At 39.7% G+C, this 16,526-nt stretch overlaps 3 protein-coding genes across 4 annotated transcripts in view; 2 read left to right on the plus strand and 1 right to left on the minus strand.

Annotated features, from left to right (window-relative positions):
• The window catches only part of srp72 (signal recognition particle 72), a 253,770-nt gene that overhangs the window by 202,131 nt on the left and 35,113 nt on the right, over positions 1-16,526 (plus strand). The gene's annotated exons all lie outside the window — the stretch shown is intronic.
• arl9 (ADP-ribosylation factor-like 9) overlaps positions 1-16,526 on the plus strand; it is a 324,624-nt gene that overhangs the window by 182,749 nt on the left and 125,349 nt on the right. The window lies entirely within an intron of this gene.
• The window catches only part of tcof1 (treacle ribosome biogenesis factor 1), a 15,302-nt gene continuing 5,125 nt past the window's right edge, over positions 6,350-16,526 (minus strand). For both annotated transcript variants that reach the window (XM_079629894.1, XM_079629893.1), the window contains exons 5-9: positions 16,407-16,468; positions 16,156-16,309; positions 12,298-14,277; positions 12,126-12,196; positions 6,350-7,204 (exon numbers count right to left, since the gene is read on the minus strand). In XM_079629894.1, the coding sequence (XP_079486020.1) occupies positions 7,145-7,204; positions 12,126-12,196; positions 12,298-14,277; positions 16,156-16,309; positions 16,407-16,468 (2,327 nt within the window). In that variant the 3' untranslated portion in view covers positions 6,350-7,144. The remainder of the gene's footprint in view (positions 7,205-12,125; positions 12,197-12,297; positions 14,278-16,155; positions 16,310-16,406; positions 16,469-16,526) is intronic.

The raw sequence follows: 16,526 nt of genomic DNA on the forward strand, positions 1-16,526 counted from the left end.
ATATGTATGCCTCCAAAAATGTGCATATGCCAGCCCGTGTTCAATGCCAGGCGGAAAAGCGCAGCCGAATCATCGGAAGTTGTGCAGGTGAAGAAACAACGTCTGAAAATAAATCGATCGAGCTACCAAGCAACAATTTCTGATGTGCAATTGTTCAAGTTCAGACAGGCAATCATTCTCTCAAAATCGTTCAATACTACTGTTTATGCATCAGTAAGTCAAGCCAGTGACTAAAATATAAACTTCACATCGTTTATTTTAGTAGGATGAAATAATCTTATTTAAATTGTGAATAAATTATATACAGAAAGCGATCAAAGAACAATCTTTCCACACAGACACAGCGCGAGGATAAAAACACTTATCTAGATAAAGCCATGGAGACATGAGGTGTTAGACGATGGCTCTGAGCGTAGCATTGTACTGCCACAAGCCGTGGAACAGTTAAACCTCACCACAGTGCCTGAAACTCTCACATTACGTACAATACATCAGGATGTACTTCAATTAAATGGAGCATCTGTTACCCTCTCTGTGTCACCTCTAAACAGACCAACTAAGAAGTTCCAGATTCATCATGCCTTCACAGCAGCAAATCTGAGACTGTCGGAACACTCTTATCTAGTAGCTGCTCTCCAACGCAAATATGCCCATATCCGGTCCTTACCATTGCCACAGATTGAGCGAGCACAACCCTTGCTACTCATTGGGTCGGACATGCCTCGCCTACTTGTACCAGTCCAACCAATACGAACGGAACCTCCTAATGCACCAATAGCTCTTCACACCAGACTTGGTTGGACTCTTCAAGGCCCTGTGGGGTACAGCCAAACTGCTCCCTCTGATCAACAATGTCTGAACATCTCTATAGATGCTCAGAATGCTGAGTTACTCAAAAACGTTGAGCAACTCTGGCAGATTGACACCCTGCCCTACATTAATGAATCATCAGCCACTTGTTCTAAACAGGACCAGCATGCTCTGACAGTACTCCAAACATACACTTCTAGGATAGAGGTGGACGGCTTTCTACGATATGCCACTCCTTTGCTCAGACGACCAAATGCTGTCACACTTAAAGCCCCAAAGGAAGTCGTGCTGGCAAGCCTTCGCAGCACTGAACGGAGACTCGCCAAGGACCCAAACCTCTCTGGAGCATACTGCACTGAGATGAACAAATTATAGAAAGCTGGCTATGTGGCATAAATCTCCACTCGGGAAGCTGAGAAGTCCACTGAATCCTGGTACATTCCACACCATATGGTGAATCACAATGGCAAAACCAGGATTGTGTTTAACTGTTCTTTCCTGTATCAGGGTCAATCATTGAATGAGCTCCTCATTCCTGGTCCCATATTTGGTCCATCTTTGCTTGGAGTTCTGCTTCGGTTCAGACAACACACTGTGGCTGTGAGCAGAGATGTGAAAGGTATGTTTCACCAAGTTCGCCTACTGTCAGATGACAAGGCCGATCCTGCGCTTCCTCTGGAGAAACATGCAAAAGACTGAGCAGCCAAAGATATACGAGTGGCAAGTATTACCTTTTGGCACAACGTGCAGTCCTTGTTGTGCTATATATGCACTGCAACAAATAGCCCATGACAACAGTGAAACTGATCCCATTCTCGTAGAATCAGTCACCCAGTCATTCTATGTAGACAATTGTCTTTATATGGAATCAACAGAAAAGGCTAGAGCTCTTGTAGATGGCCTAAGGCAATTGCTGCTTACTGGAGGGTTTGATCTCCGCCAATGGGCCAGCAACAAACCAGAAGTCATTGAACACCTTCCATCAGAAGCAAGGTCACAAAGCAGTGAGCTATGGTTCTCCCAAAAGAGTCCAGATCTTTTAGAGGGCACACTTGGATTGCGATGGAACTGTCTCAGTGATTCCTTAGGATGCAAGCCTCGCCAAGTGGAATGTCTCAAAACTACCTTGAGAAATATCTACAAGGTATTGGCATCGCAGTATGACCCTCTCGGGTACCTGATTCCATTCACCACCCAAGCCAAGATACTCATTCAGGATCTGTGGAAAATTCATATGGGATGGGATGACCTTATTGAGTCTGACAGCTTACGAAATAGATGGCAAACCCGGGTACAGGAACTAGCTGATTTGGAGCAACAAGAGATTCCCAGATGCTACACTCCATTTCAAGTACAGGATGAAACATTCACCAGAGACCTACACATCTTCTGTGATGCCTCGGAGAGAGCATACGGCTCAGTATCATACATCCGCACAGAAGACAAAGATGGTCATGTACACATTTATTTTGTGCTGGCCCGTTCACGTGTAGCCCCCATGAAACAAATGTCAATACCACGACTTGAATAGAGTGCAGCACTTACTGGAGAACAAGTAGCTAAAGTTCTCAAAACAGAACTCACAGTAACCATCAGGCAAGTCATTCTCTGGTCAGATTCCACCACTCTCCTTCGCTGGCTGCTGGCTGACTCCTGCAGGTATAAGGTCTTTGTGGGAACTCGAGTTGCTGAAATTCAGTCCCTCACAGATGTTAATTCCTGGAGGTATGTGGATTCTGGCAATAACCCAGCAGACGACATTACCCGTGGAAAGTCTTTAAAGGAGTTGACACAATCATACCATTGGGCTAAGGGACCTGACTTCTTGTATCAATCAGAAGCATCCTGGCCAATCATGCTAGTTGCCGACCCTGAACCAGATACTGAATTAAAGAAGTCAGCACTCTGCCTGCACCTACGCACTAGTCCTGATTTACAACTCCCAGACGCAAAGCAGTATAACACCTGGAAAGACTTGGTAAAGGCCACAGTGGCATACCAACATGGGGCGGCTCAATCTTCCACATTGCAAGCAGACGTAGCTGAACATTATGTTACTGCAGAAAGGCTCCTTCTCCAACAATCCCAAAGAGATTCATTTCCAGAGGAAGTTAAAGCTCTCTCATCAAACCGATCCTTACCATCTAATAGCCGGCTAGTGTCTTTGTCTCCTGAGTACGATAAAGATGCTGGACTAATTAGGGTTGGAGGGAGACTGCGTCATGCTGAACATATAGACATGAATGCCCTTCATCCCATAGTTCTCGATCCTAATTAACAAATAACAAAACTCCTTATTAAGGAATATGATCCCAGTGCTCCGCATTTTGGTGGTATATGTGAGAGAGAAGTGAAATCTGTGAAACAAGCCTTGAAAGTCATTCTAAAGGAACAGACAGTCCCTGAAACCTTCCTCCGCACTGTTCTGATTGAGGTGGAGGGCATAATGATTGCCAAGCCATTGGGCTACGTATCATCGGATATCGCAGACCCAGACCCAATCACACCCAGCATTCTGCTCATGGGTCGCCATGACTCCTCTCGCCCACAAGTAATGTATGACTCCAGCAATCTTTTGGGAACCAGGAGATGGAGGCACAGCCAAATACTTGCAGACCAATTCTGGGCTAGATTTATTAATCACTATCTGCCAGGTCTCCAGGAAAGACAAAAATGGCTGAAGGATACTGACCAGCTCAGGGTTGACCAGGTAGTACTCATCATTTACCCACAACTTCCACGAGCCCTCTGGCCAGTGGGCAAGCTGACCCGTACCTTCCCTGGACTTAATGAACGTATAGGCAAGGCAAGGCAAGGCAAGTTTATTTATATAGCACATTTCATACACAGTGGTAATTCAAAGTGCTTTACATAGAAGAAATAAAAATAAAAATAATTACATAGATAATAAAAGAAATAAGAATAATTAAAACAGTTTAGAAAATAAAATACGGTGCAAACAGTCGGACGAACAGTGGCACAGTGCTCATTCAGTAAATGCAAAGCTAAGCAGTGGTAATTCAAAGTGCTTTACATAGAAGAAATTAAAATAATCAAAAGAAATAAGAATAATTAAAACCGTGTCTGAGATGGAAGTGATTGAGCAGGTTTGCGGTGCCACTGGACCTACAATCCAGGGACGTCCTCTGCTGGGGTGGTGTACCACACCAGTATTGCCCCACTGGGCCCCCACAGAGCACGTTTCACTTTTGCTGTTTTAAACAAACATTAAATATATAGTATAAGGACAGTTGTAGTTCAGGTTCAAGATCGGACTTATGTTAGACCTGTGGCTCGGTTAATTCCACTTCCCAAACTCATGGATGATGACAACACCAATCCTGCCACTTGGTATGGGCTTTCTACCAGGTTCAAATGTCGCGAGCAACATTTTGGGGCGGCTGTGTACGAAAGCCCAACAATGCCCCCTCTAGGTATATTTATGTATGTGACTTTGTTGGTGCTTGCACGGGCATGGACAAGTCAGGACATGTCTGAACTAGTATCAGAGGGCAGTCAATTTACATAGGTGGAGAGACTGACATGCTTTCTTACACAAAGTGGACTACTGTATGTGTGTTGTTCCCGTGAGTGATTGATTAAGTAGTAAGTTATCTGTTTTACATTTTATGCTGTTCGAACTTTAATAGTCTGTGTATTCTGGCACTGTCATCTGCGAAATGTACTAGTTCGACTAGTAATTGGAATAATTATATTTCCGAGTCCATGTAAAGTCAAATTGATACTAGTTTGATACTGTTCAGTTGTTTATGACCTGCAGTATAATTCAGATATGTAAGCTAAATTTTTTATGCTATATATTTAGATTCTAAATACTTGAATACACTTTACCAAAGTAATGCTAACCTATGGTTTACAGATTTAACATTTAGCCTAATAACCTGATTTACTATTACTTCTGTTTTGTATAGTGACTATTCTTTATGCTATCTGTAATACTGTTTACTAGCAAATTTATATTGTATTTTGTTTTCTCTGTTCATTGTAGACCACACATACCCACAGGTAAATGCCTGTAACACTTCATACATGCAGAAATAATCCAAATAAAACCCTTCTGCTGGGACACTCTCTCTCGCTCCAGTTTCTCTAACCGGAAACTCCCAACACCATTTCTACTAGTGCTTAACCGAACCCTTTGAGCGTACCATACGCTCGTATACTACATTTAAATCAAATCAGTGAACACGCCTCCTCTTCCCCATATGGCATAGTTGGTAGTGTTTAGTCTTTAGACTGGGTTTTTCCTGGTCAGTGGCGGAATTGTTTTTTGAAACTGCAAAATAGCACCAGGGAACTTTTGCGCCGGAACAGGCCTCCTCTTCCCCATATGGCATAGTTGGTAGTGTTGTTATAACCAGTCAACTGAACCAACAATCTTTTCACAAATCTGACAAAACCTTATCAAACTGTCAAAATCCATCAACATTCCGTGCATGAGCTACTTTCTGACATTCTAACTGAAAGTGGGTGAATATCAAAATACATGATATAAAAATTTTTTTAAACCACTTACAAGTGTTATGTTGACAACACTATTGAAACAATTACTTTTTATTACAACTGTACATGAATAAATAGGCCATTTGGCCCTGGACTAATAGGGTATTCTATTTGTCCATTCTATTGGCTCTATTCTATTTTGAAGACTTGTGTTGGCTGCACAAGTCTAATTTAAGGCTCTCATAAATAAATAGTATGGGTATATTATACATTTTCTGAGTCATCAGAGTGCCTTGAGTATTGAAGTTGTTGAGTTTTGTGTCCGTGGTGTTCTTTCATGCCACAGGGATAAAAGAAAGCATACAGTTTAGGCGGAAATTGTTAAAAAATGTGTGTTATTTCTGGTTTAAAGAAGTCATGTGACCTCTGTGTTTGTCAGACAGATTCAGTACTGGGCTTATATGAAAGCCTAAAAGGTCCCCTTTCCAACGATACCAAGCACCATATTATAGAATTTTGACAATATCCCTAGCATGAGACTAAACCAGATATACACCAGATTTCAAAAACAGAATTTATCTTAGGGGGTTAGTAACTTCATATGCTGAAAAAAGTGATTTCGCTACCACCCCTGCACTGCTATCGTGATTTTTCTAGAACTGGGGGTGTATACCTTGCCAAAAAACAATGATAGCATTTGTCCCCCCGATGATACCGATCAACCCCTCTGGCTCATGGACTATTAAGAGATTTTACAGAAAGGATTTTGGACATGTGACTTTTTTCACTCCATAAATCAGAATATCTATATCCAAACCCTACAGTAAACAAACAAACAAAAAAACTTTAGAATATAGATAGGATAAAAACAGGAAAAAATTCTGGCTCAGTGCACAAGGGAATAATTTTGAGGGGGAAAAAAAGCCTTCAAAGATGTGTATTATAATTGAACAAATAGAAAAAGTGTAATAAAATTAAGTTTAATGTGTATTTTAGATGTTTTATTCCATTAGTCTAAAAGAAGACAAGAAAAATAGCCCAAAATCTCACAATTTACCAGTGCATAAAAAAAATAAAAAAGGTTGTTGCCTAAAAACTCTGCATTTAAAATGTGAGGTTTGTGGATTTTAGTCCATCCGTGTCTATTAAGCTTGAGGTCATTCATATTCTAGTGAACTGATACGTTATGTAAATAACATTTAGCAGATACACACATTTGAAAAATTACTTTATCTTCTGGGTAAAAAGGAGAAAATATGATTGATACACATTTATGTCTCTTAAAAAACCCTTCGATATGTCCCAGATAAACTTTAAATATGAAATATGGCTACATATGTACATGTCAGTGTGAAGAATGAGGTGAGACAAATATAAATAAAATCATCTGTGTATTATGAACCACAACAACAACAAAAAAGACAATTTTTTTCCCCTTATTGGTCACAAATATTAACATAGATGTCACAAAATGACATTTACAGAATTTACTGGTTCATCCTTAACAATTGTACTTATTAAATTTACCTTAAAAATAAAGAATGATGACAACTTATCAGATGATCAAAATGAAAATAAAACAGCATGATTCGTTTTTTTCATGTCTCTCATGATTTGTTTTTTTAAAAACACGTTTAAAAGAATACAAAAGGCATAAAATTCTTCTTCATCACAAAGTCCAGTTATCAAAAATAGAAAAACAAAACGAGAATACTAAACATTTCTCTAGATTCACCTCCATAAAAATATAAAACATACAAACACTGACTTACATACATATGAACACACATGATCCTCACAGTCGGGACGGAGCATGCATTGAGATTTACTCGTTATTCCAGAAGTTTATCTGAGGACTGACGTCTGAACATTATGTGCTGTTGAGTCCACGAGCTTCATCGCTACTGAGCGCTTTCTCTTTCTTCTTTTTCTGGACAATAGAAGAGGGAAAAACTCATTTACTCACAGAACTCAATCCCAGAGAGATTTATTACAGAATGTCAATTAAACAATAGCAGAAACATAATTAACCCACTAATAAATAACAGCAAATGCTTAAAGCCCATGTTGCAGGTTAACCACCACTGTCGATTAATGGGTACATAAATCACTCAAGATATGTATATCATTTTTAAAATGTCTCAAAAATGGTCTTAAATACCAGTTTTTTACGTTTTTGGTATTAACGGTTTTTTTCACGCAATTCGACGGTGATGACGTCACGTTGGGGAGAAGTGGAGGAAAGCTAGCCTGATGGCCGTCAAAGCCGATCAAATGCATGGTCCGATGAGAATGAGTGGAGAGTTGGTGAAGTGTCCTGGTGAGTTGCTATCATTTAGCAACGCAGCAATGAGATAACGACACACATTTTTTTTTTACTGTCATTGAATAGCACCGACTGAAAAATAAACTTTTCTTTATAGTGGCGGTGATCAGTTCAGATAACGTTAGTTCAGATAAGTAACGTTACTGGTAGCCTTTGTCATAGTACTGGTAAACTTTGTCTTTGTCATCTATAAATAGAAGGCTTCGTGCTGCTATATGGGCGTTTCTAAGCGTTTCTCTTCCTCCGGTGAAAATGTTGTTGCAAACGTAGCCGCCGCGTGTCTGTCGCGGTGTTCGGCAGATGCTCGCGCGGGCGGTGCCGTCCCGTGGAAACTGCGCTGGAAAGCTTGTGCTGTAGGGCAGTAAGTCGAGGAGCTCACCCCGCGACCAGATGTGACTGAATGCTGAATGCATGCTGCCTGAACCCGTTTGTGCTGAAGTAGCATACACACATCTCAGGCAGGATCATGGTCCCCTTCAAGCCAGCACGCACGAGTAGCCTATGTTAATTGTTTGTTTACTTTTTTCACGAAGTCTTATGAACCAACTTAAACAGTTATAGGTGACTATAGATGTGTTGTATAGACAATGATCATGTTCTATAATCTGCGCTATCTGAATACTCTCGTCTACTACCCGTCTCTCTAGTCACTCTCAGCGCTCTCCAGGCGGGCTTTGGTAAACTCTCTCCCCAAGGTGACGTCATGCAATGCATTGTGGCGGAAAGGAGAATCGTTGCCGCTGTAAGATAGTACCTACTTTTTCGCATTGTATTCCGTTTTGTGATACCCAACAACATAAAATACAATTGATAACAGTTTAAATGTTCATTACCAACAAGCAAATTGCACAAATTCGTTGAAAAATTTAACCTGCAACACGGCCTTTAAAGGGTTAGTTCACCCAAAAATGAAAATAATGTCATTAATGACTCACCCTCATGTCGTTCTAAGCCCGTAAGACCTCCGTTCATCTTCGGAACACAGTTTAAGATATTTTAGATTTAGTCCGAGAGATTTCTGTCCCTCCATTGAAGCTGTATATACAGTATACTGTCCATGTCCATAAAGGTAATAAACACATCATCACAGTAGTCCATGTGACATCAGTGGGTTAGTTAGAAGTTTTTGAAGCATCGAAAATACTTTTTGGTCCAAAAATAACACAAAATAAGACTTTATTCAGCATTGTATTCTCTCCCGGGTCTGTTGTCAATCCTTCACAGTGACGCTGCTGGCGTAAGACGCTGATGACGTGTTATCTGGTGCGCCCGAGCTTCGTTTACAGTCTGAGGGAGACGCACGCTATATTCAAGCTATTCTACATTGTTTGCGTGGATATCATTTTTTTAATGGTGCGTAAATGTGCATGTTGCGGATGAGACACTTTTACAGCGTGCGTTTCCCTCAGTCTATAAATGAAGCTCGGGCGCACCAGATAACACGTCATCAGCGTCTTACGCCAGCAGCGTAACTGTGAAGGATTGACAACAGACCCGGGAGAGAATACAATGCTGAATAAAGTCTTATTTTGTGTTATTTTTGGACCAAAAAGTATTTTCGATGCTTCAAAAACTTCTAACTAACCCACTGATGTCACATGGACTACTTTGATGATATGTTTATTACCTTTATGGACATGGACAGTATACTGTATATACAGCTTCAATGGAGGGACAGAAAGCTCTCGGACTAAATCTAAAATATCTTAAACTGTGTTCCGGAGATGAACGGAGGTCTTACGGGCTTAGAACGACATGAGGGTGAGTCATTAATGACATTATTTTCATTTTTGGGTGAACTAACCCTTTAAGATTTATAAAACGGTTAGTTCCAATTCTTGATTCTGATTGGTCTGTGTTTTATTCACAATAAAACACGACTATGACCGCTTCACCCAACGGTTCTGTGTATCACTACACAACATCCCTAGCAACCACTCTTAGCAACGCAAACACATGTTTGATCTCATCGATATTGTTCATAGTAGAGTATTGTGAGAGATCGAGTAAGCGAGTGTAACTGCATTTACAGTAGATATAGCATTTTCCTTCAGGTCAGTCTTATATATTCATAATAAAATTAATCCGTTTGAATGTCCGCCTCGATATCTTGTGCTTTTAACAGTTAAAGGGTTTCCCCGAGCCCATAGTCATCTGTCCGTTGCGTCTTCCTTCTCCGTGATCACAAGTTTGAGTCCTTTCAAAGTAAAAGTCTTCTCTGCTGACTGACTCGCTCATAAACACAGTCTCTGCCGCCATCTATTGGCGAAATAATGTATGTAATTTTAGTTGCTGTTTACAGTCAGGGACTATTTTTTCCAGCGGAAGGAAGGCTTTTAGTGATTTTACTTCATGAACGTTGCATAGATACATATTTTTCGGCTTTAATATTTGAATTGTGTGGTAACCGTTTTATAAAAGCAATAAGGTACTCGAGGCAAGTGCTGTATCGGGAATAAGTCACGGCTGAAGGGGTTATTCACGATACAGCACAGCCTCTCGTACCGTATTGCTTACATACATACGGTATATTAGTTTATTATTTTTTTTAATGGAACAATTTTGGAACCTTTAGACAAAATCTAAACAAAAGTGTACATGTGTGTTTTTTATTTAGTTTTAATATTTGATACATCAGGCGTTTATGTCTCATGATATAGTGAGAATATGGAGCTCAAACTCGACGAGGAAAAACAGCTCAATTTTATTCAGAGGCACAAACTGAGTTTAGTGCAGATGCTGATATTTATATGGATATTGTAGCCTGGGTGCTAGCCTGAACCCCGCCCACAACATTTTTTGGTCTGGAAGTTCGGTCTGGACTCGATCCGTTGAGGAGTAATTATGCTCGGCTCCCAGAAGGCCGAGCCAATCAAATTGCCAGGGCGGGCTTTAATCGATGATGGACAGATGATCTGCGGTTACGTAATCACCACGTCATCAAAGAGCACTTGGGTTGAACTGGTTTTCAACAGATGACTGCAGCTGGAGGACTGAGATGTTTAGATTCCGCTATGTTATAAAAGAAATCGACAGCGCATTCATTTTAAAAGACGAACAGAGAACCGCAATCAAGGCATTTGTCGACCGGAAAGATGTGTTTGCCGTCCTTCCTACGGGATTCGGCAAAAGTGTAATTTATCAGCTGGCTCCGATGGTCGCTAAGAAGATGGGACGCAATGAAAACCAATGGAAGGGATGTGCTCACGATCTCTGTTCTCTGAAGCCTCAGATGAACTCGCTTCTTCAGCCAGCTCTCTTTCCTCGTCTTTCCATTTTTTAAAAATCAGTCGAGTCGCGTTGCAACCGTGTTATAAAGCTGAGACAAGGCCGACAAATGCGAGAAGATTTATTCGCTTTATTGTCGAGATCTAATCCTAAACGGAGAACTTGTTCGTGTACATACACCTTTTGTATTTCTCTCAAAAATACTATTCGTGCTTGTAAGTACTCCGCAAATTCATAAATTATTTTTACAACAACGGCAAAGATCGTTTACACATTAATTTACTACTTCTTCCAGCGTGCGTGCAGTTGACAACTATGCGTCGCTCAACATACGTCACTTACTGAGTTGCTCTGATTGGTTGCAGGTCTACCCAATTGAGTGCAGAGGTTTTTTTTTTTTTTCCTGGTTGGGTTAAGACACGCCTCATAATCAAAGCCCTATGGAGCAGTATCAGACTCACATTCTGCCTAGAACATGAGTATGACGAAGTCAGGCTATGGATAAAGGCCAAAGTCCAATTTGTTTGACTATATCCGATTTTTTTGACGACCAGCTTGCATGTTTTAAAAGTGACCCATTTCTGATATCTGCATTTACACTGTCACTATACACTTGCTGAAACAACCCACGGTAGACGTTATAATCTGATAATACAAGCAAAAGCACCATCCGCACCATCTTTAAAGGTCAGCCAAACATTGCTGAGAAAAAAAACGAGGAGTCATGTGATCTGGTGATGTTCGGTTCTTGAACGAATCGTTCTTAGGAGTCGGTTTATAGGAAGGAACCTGTCGCGTCGGACGGTTCACGCCTCATTAATACCTGACAATGGACACCTCGAAGGGCATTAACCCGCTTATAACATGTTCACTTGCCAAATAACACATTTTTAAAACATTAGTTTATATTTTAATTAGCTTTACAATCGAAATCTAACGGTTTTAGTAGGTGTCCTACATCACTTTTTAATGGACACCCTGCAGCCAATCAGAATCGAGTATTCACCCAGACCATGGTATAACATGATCTTTACTTAATATCCTAATGATTTTTGGCATAAAAGAAAAATGGATAATTTTGACCCATACAATGTATAGTTGGCTATTGCCACAGATATACCCGTGCGGCTCCAGACTGGGTTTGTGATCTAGACAGTATAGGCTCGGCTTCATAGGTATATTCTGTTAGTATTTGTTGATGAAGAACAGCGATAGTTCACAACAAAACTGCTCGTTTTCTTTTAAAAACAGCATCATTCTGAACATGCAATTTATTAAAACCAAACATTAATTGTACCTTTTTGTGCTCCTCAACTGGAGCAGATTCAGGAACGATTCCCTCCGTTTCTTCTCCTGTCTTCTTCTTCTCTGTACATCATAGCAGCGTGAGAGGGAACATTGAAGAAATAATTGAAGGATGCCGTAAAAAAAGCCATGTCAACACATACATATTATTGTTAATTACTCACTTTTTTTTTTCTGGCTCATTGCAGCTTCTTCTTCTTCTTCTTCTGGTGGTGGAGGAGCATCTGCATTTTCACCCTTCTTGTTTTTGCTCTTCACTTTGTCTTTCTTGGCCTCCGGCGCGGCAGGGACGTCACAAGCTTCCTCCATTTTGTGTTTTTTCTTTTTTTTAGACGGTGTGTTTAGCTCTTGACTAGCGGTTTCCTCATTTCCCAAGCCATCGGCAACATCGTTTGGAGACTGACGACTTTTCACAGGCGTTTCTGAAGGAACGTCATGCTGGATCTCCACGCCATCGGCAGCCATCTTGCTTTTCTTTTTTTTCAAAGCATCCGACGGGACTATTTTGGGCTTTTTATTGCTAGTTTCCACCTCACCAGGTTCTTTCACGGCTTTAGCCTTTTTAGATGGTATTTCAGACTCAATTGTTTCTAAAACACTTTCACTAGCCTTGATTTTGGCTTTTTTAGATGGCTTTTCAGACTCAAGCGTTTCTGAAACACTTTCACTAGCCTTGCTTTTGGCTTTTTTAGATGGTATTTCAGACTCAATTGTTTCTAAAACACTTTCACTAGCCTTGCTTTTGGCTTTTTTAGATGGTATTTCAGACTCAATTGTTTCTAAAACACTTTCACTAGCCTTGCTTTTGGCTTTTTTAGATGGCTTTTCAGACTCAATTGTTTCTAAAACACTTTCACTAGCCTTGATTTTGGCTTTTTTAGATGGCTTTTCAGACTCAAGCGTTTCTGAAACACTTTCACTAGCCTTGCTTTTGGCTTTTTTAGATGGTATTTCAGACTCAATTGTTTCTAAAACACTTTCACTAGCCTTGCTTTTGGCTTTTTTAGATGGTATTTCAGACTCAATTGTTTCTAAAACGCTTTCACTAGCCTTGCTTTTGGCTTTTTTAGATGTTATTTCAGACTCAATTGTTTCTAAAACACTTTCACTAGCCTTGCTTTTGGCTTTTTTAGATGGTATTTCAGACTCAATTGTTTCTAAAACACTTTCACTAGCCTTGCTTTTGGCTTTTTTAGATGGCTTTTCAGACTCAATTGTTTCTAAAACACTTTCACTGGCCTTGCTTTTGGCTTTTTTAGATGGTATTTCAGACTCAATTGTTTCTAAAAGGCTTTCACTGGCCTTGCTTTTGGCTTTTTTAGATGAAGAATGGGGGTTAACAGATTCAGATGTTGTTTCTTGGTCAATCTCAGAAGGAACTTGAGTTTTCTTGGCTTTACCCTTCTTAGAAAGCGTTTCATCAGGAACGGGCTCCGCAACACTTTTAGACTTCTTGTTTTTCACTTTCTTTGAAAGCGTCTCTAATTGGTCCGTCGTAGGGTTGGTTTCTTCACAGTGAGTTTCCACAGAAGCTTTCTTAACTTCTTGAATATTTGAGGGACTGTTGTCAGTTTCAACATCACTAGCTTCAGAAAGGCCTTTCTTTTTTTTGGTCTTTTTAGATTGAGTGGTTTCTGAGGTACCGTTATCTTTACAAGCATTTTCCTCTATCTGCTGTGAAAAACTATTACATGGTTGAAAATGAACTCTTTTAGGAGTCCTGATGGCTTCTGAATCTGATACACCAACCTCTTTAGTTCCTTTCAAAAGTCCGTTAGCTTCATGATGTTCTTGCGCTTCATCGGTCTCGTCCTGTGTAGTTTTAGCTTTAGCTCTTTTTGGGGTCTCGACCACATCAGGAGCTGAGATGCTACTATTTTTCTTATTTCCAGTCTTTTTCTTGACTTTAGCATCTTCATCTTTCGGCTTTTCTGAGCTAGTCTTAGATGCATCGGTTGTTAAAGAAATGTCATTGGATTTGGCCGTCGCTTCATTTGCTGGCGCGTCGGACTTTCCCTTCTTGGCTTGGCTTTCTTCTTTCTTTTTTCTTGCTCTCGGCTTCCTTCTCGCCCTCCTCCTTTCTGGGATCGTCCCAAAAGATTCGTCCAAAATTGAAAGAACGTCCATTTTCTCTCTGTCGACGTCTGGTAACAAAAGACAAACTTTTATGATCATATTTCTGTTTAGATCTTATGAAAACACACCACATTTCACCATTACATCAAAAATTTATGGGAAATACACTGCCCAGACAAAAAAAGTTGCTGTTTGGATTTAAATAGACAAATGCTTAAAGGGATAGTTCACTTTAAAATGAAAATTGTGTCATCATATATTCACCCTCAAGTTGTTTCAAACCTGTATGAATTTCTTTTTTCTGCTGAACACAACCAAACAGTTACCTGGTCCCATGGACTGCCATGTTTGTTTGTTTTTTCCTACTATGGAAGTCAATGGGACCAGTTAACGGTTTGGTTACTGACATTCTTCAAAATATCTTCATTTGTGTTTAAAGATTAAACGAAAACAAAACAAACAAATGAAAAAAACGATTGTATCCGTTGGCGTTCTTATTATTTTTCAGTTTCTGCTCTGGAAGTCCATGGCAGCTCATAGAACCGCTTGCGGGAAACTTATGAAATTTGGCACAAAGATAGAGGGCAATCTGAACTGTCATCACAGAAAATTTGGAGTCTCTAACTCAATCCCTCTAGCGCCACCAACTGTTCAAAGTTGCTCTCATGTTTATGCTTTTTAAACCATAAGGGCTAGAAACAAAATTCCTTTTTTCTCATTGGCTCGTGACGATTCGATTGAACCCTATGACATAATTTTATGTCATGAAGTGCCAACTAGCCTCTCCCTATGGAGGATCCCTTTACCACTCTACAGATAAAGCGCTGTCGGATAATTTCGGTTTCACGTATCTACCCCGAAGTGATAAAATTCTGTCTAAAATGTTAAGGCCAGACAAGTAGTTTGTTTAGGCTTGGTTTGTTGGGAATTACAAACCTGCGCACATATATTCAAACACACAACTATAGAATGTGAGCGCACGTGAGCGCCATCAGCGTTTCTCACAGGTTCGCGTTTAAAGTCTGTGTAGAGAGAACGGCGTCGTCTTAGCGGCCCCTAATTTAATAACTAATGATCGTTGCGACGGAAGTGAATCAATCAAAACTAACTTTAGCTGGAAAATATCTTTATTCAAGAACCGCTATAAAGCCAAAACAATCTCTGTTACCTTAAATTATCAGTTTATCTCTGTAAAGCCGCTTTGAAACAATCTACATTTCTAAAAGCGCTATATAAATGAAGATGACTTGACACATTTTGCACAATTTTGAATTTTTTGGAGGAAAAAGTACATTTTCGAACTCTTCCTAGGCTGTTACTCTGATTTTCACAAAGATTTAACCAGATCATCTTCAGACCATGACAACAAAAAGTTATGGAGCTCAAGTTGATTTGATAAACCGTTCATGAAAAAATTACTATTTCTGATCTATTTGGCAAAAAAACAAAAACATAACTGACCTCTTTATAACGTTACAAAAGATTATATTTTCAAATAAATGGTGTTCTTTTGAATTTTGTATATTCCTCATAGAATCCTGAGAAAAAAAAGGTATCAGTTTCCACTAAAATATTGTCAACATTGATAATAATCATAAAAGTATCAAATATCATATTATACTGATTTCTGAAGGATCATGTGACACTGAAGACTGGAGTAATGATGCTGAAAATTCAGCTTTGATCACAGGAATAAATTAGTTTACTATATATTCACATAGAAAACCGGCATTTGTAATAGTATTAATATTTTCACAATATTACTGTTATTTTTGATCAAATTAATGCATCCATGGTGAGCAGAAGACTTTAAGAAAATCGTACTTTTTATGAAAAAGAGCTCAATTGTCTTTATGCAAAGTATATTTAAGACGTAACGATGAGAATCGTGAATGTGAGATTGTAAACCGAAGCCTTTCTATTGTGCATTTTGAGTTTTTTCTCACCTGAAAATTCAGAGAGCAGTTTCCTCCACTTATCCACATCTAAACTGGAGTCCGAGTCCGAATCATTCCCCGGGTCAGCGGCCGATGGAGGAACCAAAACATCTTCATTTTTTCTTTTCCTGGGTTTAGTCCCAGGTTCATTGGTCTTCTGTTTCTGTGCAGTGGATCAATGGTGAATATGTCAGCTGACTTGTGTTCGGTGGCTCAGTTAAGTGTGAATAAAAGATTTCGCTCATGTTTAAATCAAATACCGTTGATGTGCCCGCTGTTCCTGAAGTTGTAATGTTGCCGACAGGTTTGTTTGGATTAAGTCCTGTACACACACAGAAACAAACTATAGTTCAATTCAATTCACATTTATTTGTATAGCG

This window comes from Phoxinus phoxinus (assembly GCF_949152265.1).
Source record: "Phoxinus phoxinus genome assembly, chromosome: 12".
NCBI classification, from domain to species: domain Eukaryota; kingdom Metazoa; phylum Chordata; class Actinopteri; order Cypriniformes; family Leuciscidae; genus Phoxinus; species Phoxinus phoxinus.